The sequence below is a fragment of the Pundamilia nyererei genome, unplaced genomic scaffold (assembly GCF_000239375.1).
Source record: "Pundamilia nyererei isolate P.nyererei 1_Seehausen unplaced genomic scaffold, PunNye1.0 scaffold00070, whole genome shotgun sequence".
Taxonomy (NCBI): domain Eukaryota; kingdom Metazoa; phylum Chordata; class Actinopteri; order Cichliformes; family Cichlidae; genus Pundamilia; species Pundamilia nyererei.
Window position 1 is genome coordinate 2895097 of NW_005187471.1, and position 18649 is coordinate 2913745.

The 18649-nt window shown below is 40.3% G+C and overlaps 2 protein-coding genes across 8 annotated transcripts in view; both read left to right on the forward strand.

Annotated features, from left to right (window-relative positions):
- galnt16 (UDP-N-acetyl-alpha-D-galactosamine:polypeptide N-acetylgalactosaminyltransferase 16) overlaps window positions 1–9775 on the forward strand; it is a 36546-nt gene extending 26771 nt beyond the window's left edge. The window contains exons 8-15 of the mRNA XM_005736755.1: window positions 268–352; window positions 1262–1365; window positions 2106–2232; window positions 2584–2676; window positions 3342–3425; window positions 5165–5291; window positions 6047–6163; window positions 8836–9775. Coding sequence (XP_005736812.1) covers window positions 268–352; window positions 1262–1365; window positions 2106–2232; window positions 2584–2676; window positions 3342–3425; window positions 5165–5291; window positions 6047–6163; window positions 8836–8979 — 881 coding nt within the window. The 3' untranslated portion in view covers window positions 8980–9775. The remainder of the gene's footprint in view (window positions 1–267; window positions 353–1261; window positions 1366–2105; window positions 2233–2583; window positions 2677–3341; window positions 3426–5164; window positions 5292–6046; window positions 6164–8835) is intronic.
- A 1097-nt stretch (window positions 9776–10872) lies between these two features.
- numb (NUMB endocytic adaptor protein) overlaps window positions 10873–18649 on the forward strand; it is a 45837-nt gene continuing 38060 nt past the window's right edge. For 6 of the 7 annotated variants that reach the window (XM_005736756.1, XM_005736761.1, XM_005736758.1 and 3 more), the window contains exon 1: window positions 11640–11827. The gene's annotated coding sequence lies outside the window, so the exon portion shown is untranslated. Of the gene's footprint in view, window positions 10892–11639; window positions 11828–18649 lie in introns of those variants that run through there. The other variant, XM_005736757.1, reaches the window with a different exon arrangement.

Here is an 18649-nt window from a genome sequence, read left to right on the forward strand (position 1 = left end):
AAACCTTTGTGACATGACATCATGATTCCTGACAGAATTCAATACCTATGACTGAACAATAAAAGAGGTTTAAATATTTCATTGTTTTATTGAAAAGCAGTGATTTATAGAAGAGTTTTTCCACAGATGTAAGGCTACGATTGATATTAAATTCAGGCCAGTATATCTGTCATCTTGTCTGCTTTGGACTCATGTCTAGACAACAGGAATATAAATTTGAAGATGAGAGCTGACCTTTTGCTTCCCCCATGCTTTTCTTTTTGTCAGGATTTGACTGGAGTCTCCACTTCAAGTGGGAGCAGATTCCCATTGAGCAAAAGATGGCAAGAAGTGACCCCACTCAGGCAATAAGGTATGTCTACAATGATATTTAGTGTGATAATATGCTTTGACTCATACCTGGAACATTCTCTTATGCATTATACGTGCATTGTACCCTCACAAGCCTCTTCATTAGATATGATAGACATATGTGTTCAACTGCTCATTAATGCCAGTATCTAATCCACCAATATGAAAGCAACTCCGTGCGTTTAGAGACTTAGATGGTCAAGATGACCCCCTGAAGTTCAAACCAAGCATCAGAATGGGGAGGAAAAGTGATTTCAGTGACTTTAAGCATGATAGATGAACCCAAAGTCACAAAGCTCAAATCATCTCAGACTGGTTTCTTGAAGATGACACTGTACTCAAATAGCCGCCTGTGGTGGAAAAGGAGAGTCACATGATGGCAAATGTGCCGCAACTGTGCAATGCTGTCATTTCAACATCGACCAGAATCTCTGAGGAATGTTTCCAGCACCTTATTGTATCTGTATAAGAAAATTAAGGCAGCTCTGAGGGATAAATAGAATCCAACCCCAGTACCAGCAAGATGTGACTAATAAAGTGGCCAGAGACTGTATATTGTATGTGAATGACACATTATGGATTAATATGTCAGTTTTGGTTCTTGGATTAGACTAAAGTTAAAATAGAGAGCCATATCTTACTCTAAAAAAGTTCAAGATAAATCATCATAGTCAGGTCCTTTCTATGTTGGTATTTGCAGTCCTTTTGTGGTGTGTTTTCCCCCTAAAACACGTCCAAATCGCAGCAAAGTAGTTAATGCATAACATCTGCTGAGCAAAATACAACTTTAAGCTCCTTTGATTTGTTGTTTCTTTCTGGAAAATATTCCCCTCTGGTGATTCTGATGAGGTCTGCCTGAATAAGCGTGCAAGTGAAGATTTGTAACTCCTTCCCTTCCTCCACTCTGCAGGACTCCCGTCATCGCTGGTGGGATCTTCGTCATGGACAGGAGTTGGTTCAACCACCTCGGCCAGTATGACACCCACATGGACATCTGGGGAGGGGAGAACTTTGGTGAGATCATCGATGATTTCTAACCCTACTTGAATCAGATGACTTTTATTATTATATCATCCTCCACACGCATCCCACACCAAATGTCTTTAAATAAAACTAAGCCTTACTCTGCTGGCAAAGACTTACCAGACTCCAACAATGTAAATATTCCCAACTTTATTCAAGATGAAGGATTCCTAACAAGTTTATGTTAATTGATGACATTTACAATTACCTAATGTTGGCCAGGAGCAGGAAAGTAGGAGGATCAGAGTTAGCACATGTACTTACCAAAGTATATAAAAGCCATAATGTTTATGAATAATTTTCTCATTCAGTCTAAAATAAATACTAACTCCTGTGTTTACAAGGTTTTCTAACAAAAATAATTTAATCACATATTAAAGAAGATCATTTTTGTGTCAATTTAGTGCAATTTATTTTGTAAAATACGAAGCCGTTTCCCATAAAACGATTTCATGTGTTAAGTCTGCATGCCTGGCTCTTTTGAATGCCCGGCATCTCCAAAATGCTAAATATGTCCCTGGAATTTGAATGATCCACTATGACTGCTTTCATTCTGATGATTTACAGCTAACAGCCATCTGCTACAGGAAACAGTAGCAGGCGTACTGCACTGATATTGGAATGACACACATCAGGGCATTAATTCTAGGAGAGACTGACAAAATGACAGGCACGTCTTCAGTGGTACGCCTGCATTTTTGGACTCAACCACTGCATCTTTCCTTTTGCAGAGCTTTCTTTCCGGGTGTGGCTGTGCGGAGGAAGTCTGGAGATTCTTCCCTGCAGCCGCGTGGGTCACGTGTTCAGGAAACGGCACCCGTACGATTTCCCAGAGGGCAACGCTCTTACCTACATTAAGTGAGTAGGCTGGTCTGACTGATGACAGTTATTAACACGGAAACAACAGAATGACCTTTCGCTTCGATTCAGCTCCACTCAGTGTGAAGTTAAATGCTTCGCCAGGCAAACTCACACATCTTGACCCAAGCGCGAGTGAGAGATGAGTGTGTAAGAGAACTATGAAAGCATCCGCAGAGCTCCTTATTTTACATCATTGTTCTTAATAATAATATTTGTAGAGGAGCTGCAGTGAATAGCTGACGTATGAAGGCTCCAGAAGCATAGCGCTGTCATTAAAGCTGGCTGCAGGAATGCTGGCAGCGCTGTCATTACTGTGTCTGAGCAGGTGTTGTGTCTCTGTCCACGCAGGAACACCCGTCGGGCCGCTGAAGTGTGGATGGATGAGTATAAACAGTACTACTACTCTGCGAGGCCGTCGGCTCAGGGAAAAGCCTTCGGCAGGTTTGTCTGCTATAATGTCATCCTCCTTGCTCATATTTGCTTATATTTAATACAATGATTCTGTGTCTCCTGAGTTTCCAAGGTGTTTATAAAGTACCAAGTTTTATACGCAAGTATTAAAAAAACGCTTTGCACACCAATTTTTAAATTTGCATGCACTGAGACTTCAACTAACATTTATTTATTTTAATTACAGATTATTCAGGGGATTTGTATGTTCTGTTAAAATAATTTTAAAATGCCTGTGATGATGTTACTCAATCCAAGGTGGCCCAGTTAAGACAACAAACCCTTACATTTGATAGATGAAACCAGAACAATGACGTTTCAACACTGTTGTCAGTGTCAGATCTGTTGGACCTGCAAGTTCTGTTCCTTTTGTATAAAAGGCCCAACACCAGTAAAAATGCAAAAATATAAGAAGTAAGAAGCAAAACAAAACAAAAAAAACTCAGTAAATAAAACACCCACACACACTGGTTTAACATTTTAAAGAAAACCTGTGTTAGCTGAGTCTGTAATTCATACTCCATAAGCTGTTGATGGCAGGTTCACAAGGTTAAATCCACATTTTCTTTCTCATTCTCTCCTCCTTATCTTTTTTATGTGTTTTCTTTACATTATTTCTCTTTGTCCCTAAATATTCTTGTTATCTGGTCTTGCAGTATCACAGACCGTCTGGCGCTGCGACGGAAGCTGAACTGCAAACCTTTCCGCTGGTACATGGAGAACGTCTATCCCGAGCTGAGGTAACTAGGTTAACGTTTTATTCTCCCTCAATGGCACAGCATTGGAACACAAAAAACTAAAGTGCAATTTGCAACATTTTCTATCACATACAGAAAAATATTTCAGTAAGGAGGAATCATTTGGAAAAACTGAACACAATTTACTGAGACACAGAATTCAGTTTAGCTGTTTGGTAATTAGATGCCGATGATCCATCAAGGCAGAATGGAATCCTATCAGTGACAGGAATTAGGACAGGAGCCCCGGAGTCTAGTAGACTCTAGTGGTGGTGAGCATGAAGATGGAGGCTTCGACGGGGCTCTGAGTGACCCGGGTGAGGCAGAGATGGGAAGAAGACAGGTTGCACAAATGAGAGCCTGAAAGACAGAATGACAAAAGAGATTTAAAGTATATAGAATGGAAGCTGATTGGCTCACAGGAAGCAGGTAAGAAAATGATTGGACAAGAGCAGGCGTGTCAAACACAAGACTTCAATCCCACCCAGTGGAAGTCATAAACTTTGTACTTTTACAACTTTTCCTAATAATAAAAACCTCCCCTGTGGTTATTTATACTACACCAAAGTAATGAAGTAATAAATAAACTATTAGATGACAGAAGAATCCTTGTTTTTTTTACTACCTACAATAGAAATGTATTTTTTTCACAATGATTAGTTAAGGTATAGTTAGGTTGACAGAAAGGGGAGTTTCTTTGGTCCAGTCTATTTAACATCAAAGAAGGTTGTACTTGGCCCATGATGTAAAATGAATAATCATGTTAGTGTTGAGTTTGACAGTGTGGAGAAATTGAAGTGATGTAAAGAATAGACTAGGAGCCAAACACTTAGGAAGCAGACAGCTGAGTGATTGCAGATGTCCCTTATTGAACATATGCATAAGCTTCATTAATTACTGTACTTACACTTAAAGGAGTCGATATTAAAAGATTAACTGGCACGATACTTTCTGCATTTTCTGCACTTATAAAGTTCAGATTCGATTGGCAATGACTGGAAAATATCTAGTGTGAAAACTAGTATTCTTTTTCCTCATGTGTGAGGTCATATGTATGACTATCATAGAAAAAACTTTTTCCATCAGCAGATGGATATGAAAACTGAGTCATAGTGTCAGACTCTCCACGGGGAACATCCATTTTTCAGTGGAGATATACATTATTTATGCAGTGCATCATAGAAGTTGTTGTGGATCACTTTTTAGTATCTGGTTTGAATTATCTGTTATGCAAGAGAGACAAAGACTTTTCCAAACACCATTAGAATCCAAGAAATGGAAATGTTCTCATCATGTTTTTTACCTATGTTTATTTCTGATTGATCTCTGGAAGAGGCTCTGGTGAAGCAGAAATAACATTCAAGCTCTGTTTCCTTTAAGATAAAACGTGTTTTTTCCCCCCCTGAAGTAATCTCAAAACCCCTCGAGGTGCCATTACCCCGAAGTTCAGAGCCAGTCATCTAAATATAAACGATCTGGGTGGGAACCTCTGAGTGGGTTATCAGCTTGTATCTCACGAGCTTTTTTTCTCAAGCTACTCCCTCGCCACTTCAGCTGTATCTGCTCCAAATAAGTCTGGTCTCTCAGAGTGTAACTGTATATCGTTTTCAGAACATGTTGAAATGATGCACATTACTTAGCGTTGCAATTCAGTTACTCAGTTTAATCCATCTGTTCTTTATTGTTGAAATAAGACCTTTCACTGGCTTTGCGCCTGTCTCTTCTCTCTTGGCTCCCTACAGGGTCCCTGAGCAGGAAGCAGTGTCCAGTGTGTTGAAACAGGGCGGTTTATGTCTGGAGACCCGTGGGACCGACGGCCTCGGGCTGGCAGAGTGTAGGGGCCTCGGAGCCAACAGGCCACAGTCGCAGGTCAGGACTTTGCCACTAGAGGGCGATTTATTGTGGCTCACAGTTATTGTTAGAAATACATCAGACTCTATCCTGCACACTCTCATTTTTGGTTCTAATTGAGTTCTATTAAAGCTGTCTCAGCAAAATGCAACTCTTTTTAAATTCTATGCTGCTGTTCACCAGCCCAATTTGTAAACAGTGAATTGTAGATATTAATATAGGTGTGTGTGTGTGTGTGTGTGTGTGTGTGTGTGTGTGTGTGTGTGTGTGTGTGTGTGTGTGTGTGTGTGTGTAATGCTTGCTAAATTATCCATATGTGGCCTGACTTGCTCTTAAAAAACACTGGTACATATTGTTTGAAGTATGCAAGAGATCCTTCCTTTAAATATTCAATAAACTAAAAGGTGTGCTTGAGTTTTTTGAGTGTGCAGAATTTGCACTTATGGTCCCATTAAATTAAATCTGTCCCAGAACTGCATCTTTATAAACAAGTTGGGCATAAAATTGGATTTCTTATTCGTATTAGTGGAAATCCATAACCCACTGAAGCAAAGTGCCTGATGCACAGGTGTCATTTTTACCAGTTTAGTAAAAGTGCATTATTAAAGACTACATTTAAATTAAACTCCATATTTTTAACATGGTCACCACAACATTCCTGTAGTGGCACCACTCTGTATCGGTGGGGCCCACCCCCACAGTTTAAGAACCACCGGTCTATTTCACATTCTTCCTTCAGATGATAGCAGTCATACATTTTCTGTGTTTTGCAGAGATGGGAGTTAATAGAGCCGCTGATCCGGCAGCAGGACCTTTGCCTGGCAATTTCTGCTTTCACAGCGGGGTCGAAGGTCAAGATGGAGCCCTGCAATACAAAAGAGCCGAGACAGGTAAGAGGAAATACTGTTAGCTGATCAAATTGTACTTTCAGAGCCATAAAGAACTGGACTAAAGCGTTTTTTCCTACTATTGCCTGTGGATCGGTCATAGCAAATTAAACAGTCTGTGCTACCAGTCAGTGAGGGACACTTTAGCTGTTCATCAATAAAAAGCTTTATAGTAATAGCTTTAAAGGATAACATAGGTGAGCATATTTATCTTGAGCTCGGTGGTGTCCAGACATTTAGCACACACTGTGCAATTGTCTTTGTGTTGACTAAGGGTTAAGAAAAGAAACAGGACATGCTTTAATCTTGTGCTGCCAGTCACCGTTAACCTAATGTCTTAGGTTTTCCAGAAGGTTACTTCACTTTTGGCATCAAGCTGTTCATGCTTGATGTGCCACTCGCAGACCTGAAGTCGAACATAAAAGATTTGGACATAAGAGATGGTTTCAGCGCAGATGCTCAGCAGCCCGCCTGTCGATGATGCCAGGAGGCTGAGACAATCTGAGTTTTGCACTGATGCAGATCCTGCCAAATAAGAGTAGTTGACTTTATAGATGCAGTAGAACAAATGCTCCCATAACTTCAGACCCCACCCCGTTCCTTCCTTGTTCTCCTTTTTGTGATTATTTAATGCTCGCATCCCAGGGGGAATGGAGTTGGCTGCACGGTGATTTATGACACTAAAGAGGGAGTTATTAACTCAAACCATGTGCCGGATTCTTGCCAGGCTTTCCTCTCATCTCTCAGCTGGCCCATCGAAGTCCTTTGAGAGTATTTTTGGGAGGATGCCCATCAACAAGAAACCAGTTATTGCTGTGGGAAACATTTGGTCTCTTTGTCCTGATGCTTTAATCCCAGAGAAAGAAAAATAATACTTGTGTTTTTGACTTTGCTGCACAGAAGATAATTAACACTCTAGGCATAAAGTGACAATGGAGCCTTTATAAAAACATAAATATCAACATTAAACAACCGTCTGAAATCGTTTATGGCAATATTGTACCTTTCTGCCATGAATGTCTTTTTGATATTTTCAGTTTTCAAATCTTTCAACAATTCTGAAAGAATTTCATTATGTTTAGGGCTTTATAGGTGATATCAGATCCGATGATCGTCTAAAAGCTGTTTAGAGCCAAGGCCAAAATGAATAAATGTAATCAAATACTCTGAGTTTCCCTGGCCAACAGATCACAAAATAATGGTGTCAGCTGCATATTACACAATCTCCTGTTTATTGATGCATTGGCGCAGTGACATATTATTTCCTCCTTAAACAAAAGTTCTGACTGAGCAAACTCTTCTAGTAGTTACAGTGTAATAACACGTGCATACACAGATGCGCTCTCTCTGGGATTTGAAGATTAACCCCACATTCACCTCTAAATTTTAATAAGCCTCCATGTGGCTCTTGATATCTGTACTTGGCAGTCAGTTCAGCTCTGAGTACTTACTCAGTGACCCAATAAAGGAACCAGTTATGCCTGGTGATTTGTAGACATCCTGCCTGAGGGACAGGTGTTTCTGGCAGGCTTTCCTTTCAGATTTCTTGTCAGATTTGCTTTACACACTGTGAAGGTAGAAAATAATATTCGATTTATGGAATCAACACCTGGCTTTGTATTATGTCAGTGTTGATGTATGTCCTCGCTGCTTGTAAGCCAGTAGCCCCTCCCATGTAGCTAAAATGGCTTGTTTAAGACAGTGTATGAAGTGAGGGGCTGTAAGCCCAGTACTGGAAAAATTAGGATTGTTTTGAAATGTCACAGTGCAAACTGACTCCAAGAATAGTGCATCTGTAAAAAAAGAAATGAACAAAATGAATGACCAGCTTTGCAACTGTTTTAGTGAAAAAAGAATATTGCTGAACTGCTCAGACTTGGGTCACATGACTGTGCATTATACTTGTAATTAAAAAAAAAAGATCAGGTAATCGTGTACAAAAAGAATCAATTGTAAATTTATGCAAATTTACTGGGTAGTTTATTGGTATGATATTGCATATTTTGTTTTTAAAATCCTGAGTAAATGTAGTCATTCTCTATGACATGTATTCAAGTAAAAGTAATAAGTAGTTGAAATGCCAGATTCTTTACTTGATTTTAAGTTATTTATGAGAATAGATGTTCTGAATTAATGTTTAGCTCTGAGAAATGCAATAACAAATTGAGTCTCTGTTATCTACGATTAAAGATTAGATTCATTATGTAGATTGATTCAAGACACCTTGTGATCTGAGGGCAAAGAATGGTGGAGGTGGGGGAAGGAAAGTAAAAACAAAAGTTTACTTTCTCACAAATCTATATCCACATCTGAAGCCCCTTTAAGTCTCCTGAGGTATAAAAATAAATAACTTTACACAGTATATGCACATGACTGAAAATGGCCCCTACACAGGACATCTTATCAGCAGAAATAAATTGTTTCTTCTCTCGTGGGATGGCAGGCTGCCGTGCTCTGCAGCTGGCTGTACAATGATTTTTCCACCAAGGGTGCAGAAAGTCAGTCATTCATGTGATTACTGCAATCCACCCCTGACTCAGTTCATTTCTCACTACTAACATGAACCTCCTGTGCTGATGCACATCATTTATGAGCAATGGATTAACAGGAATGACTCAATGTGCACGAACATCTGTTAACAAACCAGCATGAAATGATTTTTTTGGTCTTTACAGAAGTGGAAGCCAAAGGGCACAGCTCTGCAGCACATGGTCAGTGGCCTCTGCCTGGACAGTCAAACCCCGATGGGACCTCCAGTCATTTTACAGTGTCGCCCCCAGATGGCCAGCCAGTCCTGGGAGCCACAAGTCATTACCTGAGCCACAGCAAATGGGAAGAGGGAGAGGGAGGAGCAGATTCTGGACCCAGCCTGCAGAAGGAATTGGGGTATCACGTCTGCACACTGTTTGTCGCCTTGCTGAAGGATAAAAGTAGTGGGAACTCTACTGTCTTGAAGTCAACTTCTAGCTCCTGCTCATTGTGTCTTGGGGACAAGAGCGCGCTGAAAACATTTTAAGACCCTGTTGAACAAAACATCTAAGGTCTTCTGTGTACAGTGCTTCATCCTTCCAGGATGCTTTAGTTCTTCTGAGTAATCTACGCTTTTCACAAAAAACTGTCACACATCCCACCTTTCATTTCTGTATCTATTCTGGTCTATGTGTTGCTTCAATCTGGAATAGTGAAGATTACCCGAAACGAAAGAGTGCATAATGTACTGTTGCTAATATGCTGACTTGCACTTGACCCACTCTGAGTCTTGAGGTTTTTGGGCTGCTGAAGCATGTCTGATGACTGTGTGGACCAGGGCAGATTTATGTGCAGTCAACTAAAATCTGAAAACAATTTTTTTTTTAAATTGTTATTGCTGAATGGCAGTCTTGAAACCACCATGCGAAGCACTGTCAGGAAGATTATTTATTGTTTTGCATGGTCAGACCCAAAGAATGGTTTTATTTTTTCTCCGTCTCTACAAAGTTTTATGTAAATATTTAAAGCAGGTAATGGCTTGTTTTGTGTAAAGTTCTCTATATGTTGTTTGAAAAAATAAAACGTGGTAATGGAGACATTGCTGTTGTAGTCATTTGAATAATAAACGGGATTACTGCACCATCACTGCTCTTTTCATCATTTTATAAAACAGCAAAAATCCTTTTTTTTTGCATTGTACATGTTTGCATCCTAATTCACAATGGATATCCGAATAATTACATGGGGCTTATTGTAGCCATTTCCAACTTCATTTGTATCCTTGGAATCTGCTAGAGTAGATTTACATGATTCACAGTTAAAAGTAATAATTTTATTCCTTTGTGAAGCCAAACAACTGGTTTAGCTTCTCTTACTTTAAGCCTTCTTATTTGTCATTGGTTGCCCCTCTCAAACATAAAGTTTAAAGAGTGGTTGTTTGAACTCAGTGCCTAACATAACCATTTTTAGACTATCCCCTGTCCTTGATATAACAAACGCTAAAGTGAGTCTGAAATGGACTGAGGTTTTGGCTCACAGGCATTACTTTCACATACTCTGACCAGATTATTTGAAATTATCCATTTAAATATACAAAGAAAAGCATTGCAGTTCCCCTTTTAAGTCCATTATATTTGAGACATTTATTTAAAGTATATATATTTTTAATATACAGCAAAAAAAATCAAGTAGTTTAATGGAGTTCTTCAGATGCTGACAGTAGATTATTCCATTACTTGGGGCCAGCGTGAAATTAGGAGTGTATTCCCTTTAAAAGTAAGGGCCATGATTAGCTTCAATGTGTGCATAAATAATCTTTTTAATTAGGCAACGCAGTAAGTGGGAAAATCTGTAGACTCATTGCGACATGATTGAAACCGTTCACCACTCATTACTCACACAAAGTGACCACCAGGGGGCATAATATGCTAACTTTTTTTCATTATAACGTTGGTAACTTCATTGATGGAACCTAGTGGTAAAAATACTAGATATACAAAATTTAAATAAATTTAAAAATAAAATAAAAGACTCTCGAAGAGTTTAGATAATTAAGGGGAAAAAAGATCGGCATTAACAACGTATTGGAGACTGGGAGGTCACTGCTGGGGCACTGTGATGATTATTAAAGATACTGTGCAAGGCTGCATAACAGGCTTGACAACTTTGTGAACCAAAGGTTTTTTTTGTTTCCCTCCTTGTTGGTTTTATAACCTTTGAGGACACAATACAAGCTCCACTGCAGCTTACAAGGCTTTAAAGGTATGCGAGGAATGCAACTTTATGCTGATAAACTTCTGGCCTTTTCAAGGGGTCAGTGAAGACAGCGGGAGTGGAGGAAGCCTTTAACTGGATATATATGGAAAGAAACACGTTTCACTCATTTAAACGAGCTTCGTTGTGAGAACGTGATGGCCTACACAGGAAGGATGATTACGGTGAAACTCGGGATGGCACTGCACTGTTGCCCTAATTTTTTGTCGTTTCAGGAGTGACCTCACTGACAGGGTTATATTTGCATATCACCCAGACAATGAATTTGTAATGAAGGTGCTCGTTAAAAGTGGTGCAACTGAACGTTTGCAATGGTGCTTTACATACCGTACTACATTTGAGAGGAAAATAGCACTAATGTATGAAATACAAGAAAACTTAATGAGAAACATATGCATACAGTTTGATACCTGCTTACATAGAAACCAGCCCCACTGTAACAAAATACGAAAAGTAAAGTGTTGCTTACAATTTATTAATTGTAACAATAATCCATCACACACTCTTCAAGTCAGATTATAGTAGTTATATATTTACAGGTGCATCTTAATTGAAGCTAAACCCGATAGACAGAAGCGGTGTCTTACAATGTGCTTTCACGCCTGCTTCTCTTAATAACTACGAGACGAACAGCATAAAGAGTGAAACTCAGCTTCGATCCAGGTTGCACTATCGACCATCGATCACCTTCGATGTACACGCGCCGGCCAATGGGGGTCACGCGGAGGCGGTCCGTTGCTAAGGAGGAAGTTTGATTGAGGCTCTGAGTAGCAGCCATTCAGCGGCGGTGGCTGAAGCGATTGGACTGCGAGCGTCTCTCCCGACACTTTCTGTGGAATTTGAATTATTTTGGCAGGGCACGGCTCGTGATACACTGGTGACGGCATACACGGGGAATCTGCAGGGTCGCAGCGGTGATCGCAGGTAGGTTGAAAGTGGGCTGTGTGCACTTTGGTAAGCATGCCCGGTGAAGCTTGTTAGCTCACCGAGCTAAGCAACACTAGCTTGTGCCTCTCTGATGCGGCACACGGAGCTATGGCAGCTCCCATTAACACGGCGTTTAGCGCTCTTGCTAACCTAACAAAATAGCACAAGCAGGGACAAAATAGATGGTGTTAAGCTGTCTAACATCTTTATTTCCTGTTAGAAAATATCTGCTTCTGCCTTGCCGAATAAGCTAAGGTGTTTAAGAGGTATGGCTAACGTTAGTAGCGTTCTCAAGTTACCTGGATAACTTTAGGGGGATGGACGTTATTCAGCAAAATGACCTAAGCTCATCGGATAGCTTGCTCCTAGCACACGGTTTGTCACGACATTCACTTACACCCTATCACACGGTTCGCTTGTGTAATACCATCCTTACAAATGGTATTAATCGGTAGCTTGGCAGTTTAGTGACTTGCAAGTTTGTCCCCCCCGCCCCCCTCAAAAAGTGTTCTGTAACAATAAAGGTGAGTCTTCTTAACACTCATCCATCCAGACAGGTTGATCGCCATGACGATACAGACTGTGACTCAGAGTCTTAGCACTCGGAATGTTTCTGAAGTGTGATAATGTGTCTTAGATCGTCTTATATGGCAGGTGGATCTTTTCTTGCAAGAGAGATCAAGAAGTCTGCCATTCATGATCAGATAACCATCAGTGGTCAGATTACCTTCCACGTGGAGACTGTACTAAGATAACCATGTGATAGATTGTGTGATAGCCCCAGCAGCACAACCATACGGTTGAAAACATCCTGTTTATTGGACGCTAATTCTATTTGGATTCTGTCATTAGGCATTTTATTATTGGAGCAGCGATGTAATTTGTGACCTGAAATAATACACAGGATGAGTTATTTGTTTTTGTTTGGAAAACACAGACGCAACCCTCTGACGGGTCGAGGAGAGGTGCTGAAATCCAGTTATTCTGACTGTAAATATCAGATTATAGTAAAATTTCAAAATATGTCCTGCATTGCTTATTTTATTCTGCTTACAATACTAGCACTCGGTTTCAGAGTGCTCACAGCAGTGGGGGATGTAGTCAAGTGCTATTCAGTTTATATACTTTTTACTAGGTATTGCTAGTGCCAGGTTTGACTCCCTTTTTCATTGAGAACAGAAATTCTTTGTGGCAGAGATTCATAGGTTGGACATGTTGTGTGTTGTGCTCGTCACCTTTCTTCCCCATTGTGATGCTCAGTTTGAACTTGGTCTTGTTAACCAGCTCTCCCAGTTGCTGCCATGTGATTGGCTGATCATTTGTTTGAATTAAGGAGTAGTTGATCAGGGGCACCTATTAAAGTGAGTGAAGAGGACATTAGGAGTGCTTGCACATCAGCTGTTGACTGCTGTCATGCTATCTGCAGGGAAGATGACATTTAGTGATGGCAGGGGATAGTTATCTGTTGTGTCATGTCAGTTTTGCACAGGCTAAATGTTTAATGATGGTGTGTTAAAGACCTAAAAGAAGCAGTAGACCTGTTAGATAAGGGTTAGAAAAAGAATGTTAGGGCAGAAAATAAAAACAAAACAATTAAAAAAGATCTGCCAAATGTATATTTTTAACAGTGATTTTGAACTGGATGTATCAATGGATTAATTCCCAAACAGGGTAGTCTTAATTCTATTTACCATATGTAACAAATCCTAAATGTTCTATAAAAGCAATACAGGAAAGAGAAATAGTGTCATTATTGTTATTCATCCCTAGTGGTAGCAGAGTAATGACCAGAGAGATGCAGTTTGATGTCGGCTCTTATCCAGGGTTTGTTCTGCATTTACAACATTTTGGCACCCATCAAAGACAATTTAGCCTCCACTCTGAGGAAAATCACCAGGACTGTCATTTTTGTCAATATTTTTTGCTAGTGGTCTCTAAATTACTCAGCCTTAAAATGCACATGCAGACTTCTGTAAGGTCTGGCTATACAGACCCTTTTGTGGTTATGTGTGTAGCAGTCTCCAAAGGCTCATTTTGTGTTCTTTTTGGGGGACTGCTGCTTTTCCCTTACAGAGGGAGATGAGATTTTTTCTTTCCTCCAAATTTTGAAAGGGAAGGCTTAGCTCATCTCACAGGATGAGGGAGGCAAGATTGGCTACCAGCCACCAAACCCACTGTGTAAGTCTGTCAGCTGTTTGGGAGAGGAGGAGAATGCAGGAGCAAGTCTCTGTCCTGGGCTCTGTGATTCACTCTGTGGGAGAATCTAGCTTTAACTCTCAGCATTTTGCTCTCTTCTCAAAGGCGGGGCCTACACTTGGCAGTGAGTCGTACATGTGAATACTGAGTAGTGATGCAACTGCAGGTAGATAAAGTTGCCGTATGATGACGATGCAGTCTAAAGCTTTACCCTGATAGGACCCTGATAGGAGAGTGATAGCTGAGCCTCTTGCTGCTCATGGTGAAATTAGAGTGAATGTCGCTGTCAGCTTAGCATTCAGTCCAGCGTTACCTTGGTCATTAAGAGATGACTGATATAGCAGATATGTTTTTTGTTTTCACATTATCGTCAAACAGTCTGGATCAGGGTGATGTGTATGTGTCATCTGAGCCAGTTTCAGTGTTGTTATCCATATCCTGTGCTTTTTGTCAACATCAGTTCTTGGTGGTAGTGATGCACCCATTAAATGAAATGCTCAGATGTTTACTTATTAAAGCTGACTTGCGTGGGAATGCGAGAAAAAGGGTTTGTAAACTCATCTTCACCGAGATGCCTGCAAACCCGATTCTCTTCCAAGTGATTTTTCGTCAGGCGTGAGAATGTTATCCAAACGCGTGGGTCTTTTGATGATGTAGATGTGCGAGATTATGACACGACAATGCAGACAATGCTTTCATTAACATCAAACGCTAAAGCGGAATGTGTTTTGACGCCCTCCTGTTTTACAAGTACCAAAATGCTGCTCCCTAAGAATGCTGCTTGCAGTCTGTAAGCTTTTATTTATAAACTCTAATTGGACAGTGTGACACAAGATGAATACAGTCCACCAAATTGAACTCTTCTGCTTTGAATAAGCATAGAGAAACTGACGTGTATATAATAAATGCCACAAAAAGGAAGCATTGTAAAAAGGTCCATTGTATGTTAATGGTCCCCCTCACAAAAGGAGGTCAACATCCAGGTGCATGTGGGATTCGATGCCTTTGAATCGATAGAGTGTCTACACTTGCTAGCTTCATATTCTCTGCTGGATTAGATCCAGCAAAGACACTCTGAGAGGATTCAACCAGAGGAGAGGTTTTAGAAGCAGGATCTCAAATGTGCCGCTGACCCCATTTCAACATAAGTAGCCTAAAATAGGATGTGTGGAGTTGATTTGAACTTCTGTGTTTGCTGTTTGTTGGACATGTTTATTTGCTGCATTGTTATTACCACTCATAAACCTTGTTTTTAGTATTGTGATTCTCTCAGCCAATGCAAAAATACAGTCATTTCATTGTAAATGTATTATTGTAATCACATATATACATATTGCACCTGATGTCCAAGAGGTGACGAAGTAATTTCCCGTCACTTGGAGCAATAACTGTATTAGTGCAACTGCTGCAGTTACAAAATATATGCATAGTACACAGAGTCTATGGGCTACTTCAACAGGAATTTCCTCTTTTATAGAAGATAAAACTGGTAGAACTGATAAGTCTCAATGTTTCTACACATTAACAGAAATAGTGTTTGAAGTTCTTGTGGCTGTTTTTCAAATCACATTTCTTCTCTCTGGTTCAAAGTACTTTTATTTGCCCTGTTTTATGCAAACCGTGCAGTATTTGTATCTGTAGGCTGTTTCTTAGTGGCAGCATTTGGCTTTGTTAGCACTCTTTTAAGAAAGTGGAAAAAAAACCCCAGTGTAAGGTGGGCCCTGGATGGTGTTTAACTGCTTTGAACTCAATTCCTAAAGTGTCCCCATCAGGGACAATATCTTTAGCTTGTAATTAGGTGCAAAGGGCTTTGAGCTCCTCATTTTGCCCTGGCTGTTGAAACTATGGATTAGGGCCAGGAGGGTTGGGGGTGCATCACTGTATGCAAGGAGTTGCCTTTCAGGTTAGTGACTCCTCCCTTGGTATGGTATGGGGCTCAGGGACTCCTTTGTCCCTCTCTAGGCCCCTGTAATGGTGATACCTGAGCCTCCTGGACTAGAACAGCTCATGCTTTATTCAGCCCTCTGATCTCTGCTTTAATTATGAGTGACCCAGAATGGAGTGACCGCTAGTGTATCTCACAGGTTGGGAGTAACCAGTTCTAGTTAGTGCTAAGACGTGTAAGTATTTTAACTGTGGTGCTTGTTGCTTCACAAAGAGATGTTTATTTATAAAGCACAACGATTGGAATGACCAAAATGTTAACAGTAGGCAACAGTGACATCGGATAAGGTATAAAAATAGCCACTGGAAGAGGTTTCAATCTGGGATTTAAGGAGCTTTTTATATTTCTGATCTTTTCTAGATGGTATTTACCTTTTAAGGGGGACTGTAATGCTCGTTTACAGGTGTGTTTTTGTTCTTGGACTAATATAGCTTAGTATGATTTATAGTTCAAAATAATCCATATTTATCTTGCCTTGGTGCAGCTCCTTAGTTTGTATAAGTGTTTGAACCAGACGTTTTTAGCTCCTTTCCAGCCTGCGTATAAGATATCCTCCCATCCTCTGATTATCTGCCCCTCTCAGATGGAAGATTTGAACAGCAGGTGGGTGGGGCTTCTGTTCTCACAACAAGAGCTTCACACCCGAGATGGCCATATTGGCTAAATCCTCTCCCCTTGGCACCATAGAGAGCTCAGAGAAGAGCTCCTGTGCTTCAGGAGTTCAGACACATTGACTTTCTTATTTGAATCTCCAGCTATTTTTACTATGAATATCTACTACTGGAAAAGTGTCTGTCTGCCACCTAAACTAACACTTCAGCAGCTTATAATGTGACAAAAGATTCTGATGCAAAGTCAGGTTTCGGTATTGATCTTGTAAAACCACCGCTGTGCATCCCTTTCTCAGTTCCTGTGTATGAACTACGTAAACTGAGAGCGCGGTTGGTGTAATTACTACTTGTCTTAACACTAAGTGATATGTGTTTATGCCAAATGACTGCCTGTCCATAGCATGGGTAACAGTTGCACTGTTCTCTTGCATACTGTGACCATCTGCAGGCAGCTTCTAGTGTAGTTCTGCCTAATCTGCACAATAGTCATGGATTTTCTTGGCCCCGCCTCCTCTGGTCACCCTGATGTATCAAGGTTGCTGTGGAACTAGTTTCCTGGTAACCACCACAGTGGTTGCTGGATGATGCAGCGGGAAAAAGCAAGATGACCCAACAAAATATTCAAAGTTGGTGCCACAGAATAAAAAAAACCTCCTTGCATACAAAATGGGAGGAAAAAACTGCATTATTTTTACGTCCACAGCGTACGGCCTAAATGGCCAAAATGTGCTCTGCGTGCTTTGTTGTACATCAGGATCTAATAATTGTTTTTACAGTTTTAAATCTAATAGCTGTCATGTTATTGATTCCCAAGTTTACTTGAAATTCCCCCTTTGTTTTACTGTGCTTGATAAGAGTTTCCTTTGCACCCACAAATTTTGTCATCTCAGCAGAACTGTGTTTAGAAATACACTACGCTATGATGCTGGATGGGGGCAAGTCAAAGAAAGCATAGTAAGCCATAGTAGTGGTGCGAAGGCTTGCCTAATGGAGTTGGTGTGTTATCATTAACACATCATCAAACACATAAGTGTTTGTTTTTTGTTATCTTAATCAGTAGTTACTTTATAGAGTGTGTTCATAGAATAGCATTGATTGAAACCTGACAGCTATTGAAGCTTGAACTTGTACGTGTGATATAAATCATAAATCTATAAAATAATCCTGTATGCTGATGTTTATTCTTGGTTATTTTTGTGTGGAGGTAAAAAGCATTAAACACTGGTGCATTTCTGAGGTGTTGCTTGCCTGATTTAATGAAAATACCTGTTTTTATAGAGACATCTGTTTGCACGCAACATAATGAATTAAGATGTGAAATGAGGTACAGCTGTGGTATCAACACTAAGAAACATCTCTGAAATCAGCTCGAAAATATGACATTGATACCGGTCTCGAAAGCTGTCTCCTTTACGGCCTCATAAACGAGCTCTTTTCCTCCAGTGTAACATCTCTCGTCTGTTAAGATGTTGCTGCTTAGTGAACAAATTCCTCCTCTAACTCTTGGTTTACAGGGAAGCTCCTTCTGGCCCATATGGGTCTGCTTTTACCGGCATTGCCTGTTGTATAACTGCAGCGTGCCTCATCCAAAGTCTGCTGGCTGCTGCTGGGATTTCTGTTAGATAACAGTATGGTATGAACAAGCAAAGGAATCGGAGATGCTTCTGAGTTGTTCTTCTAATGCACCACTGCAGGAGTTTTTTCTGGTGGTGGTCAGAACTGTTTCAGACCGCTGTATTGTGGACAGTGGAGGGAGGATCGGCACAACAAGCACCACCACTCTAGCGTAGCCTAATCGATAATGAACGTTCCCCAGCACAAGAAAGACATCAATTATTAATGAGCTGAATATCATGTTTTGCTTCAAGTGAAGACACTTGTTTTGTTTTTTGTTTTTAAATCACTGCTGATTTGCAGCGATCGGTGTGAGTAAGAGGAAAAAAAAGGGAAAAAATGTAAGAGTCGTGTTTGAATGCCACAGTTTGGTTTAAATATCTTTGTCAGTCCACATTCCTCTTAGATAACGTGTAGTAAGTCAGGAACAGGCAGGTTGGCCTTTTTCCTGCG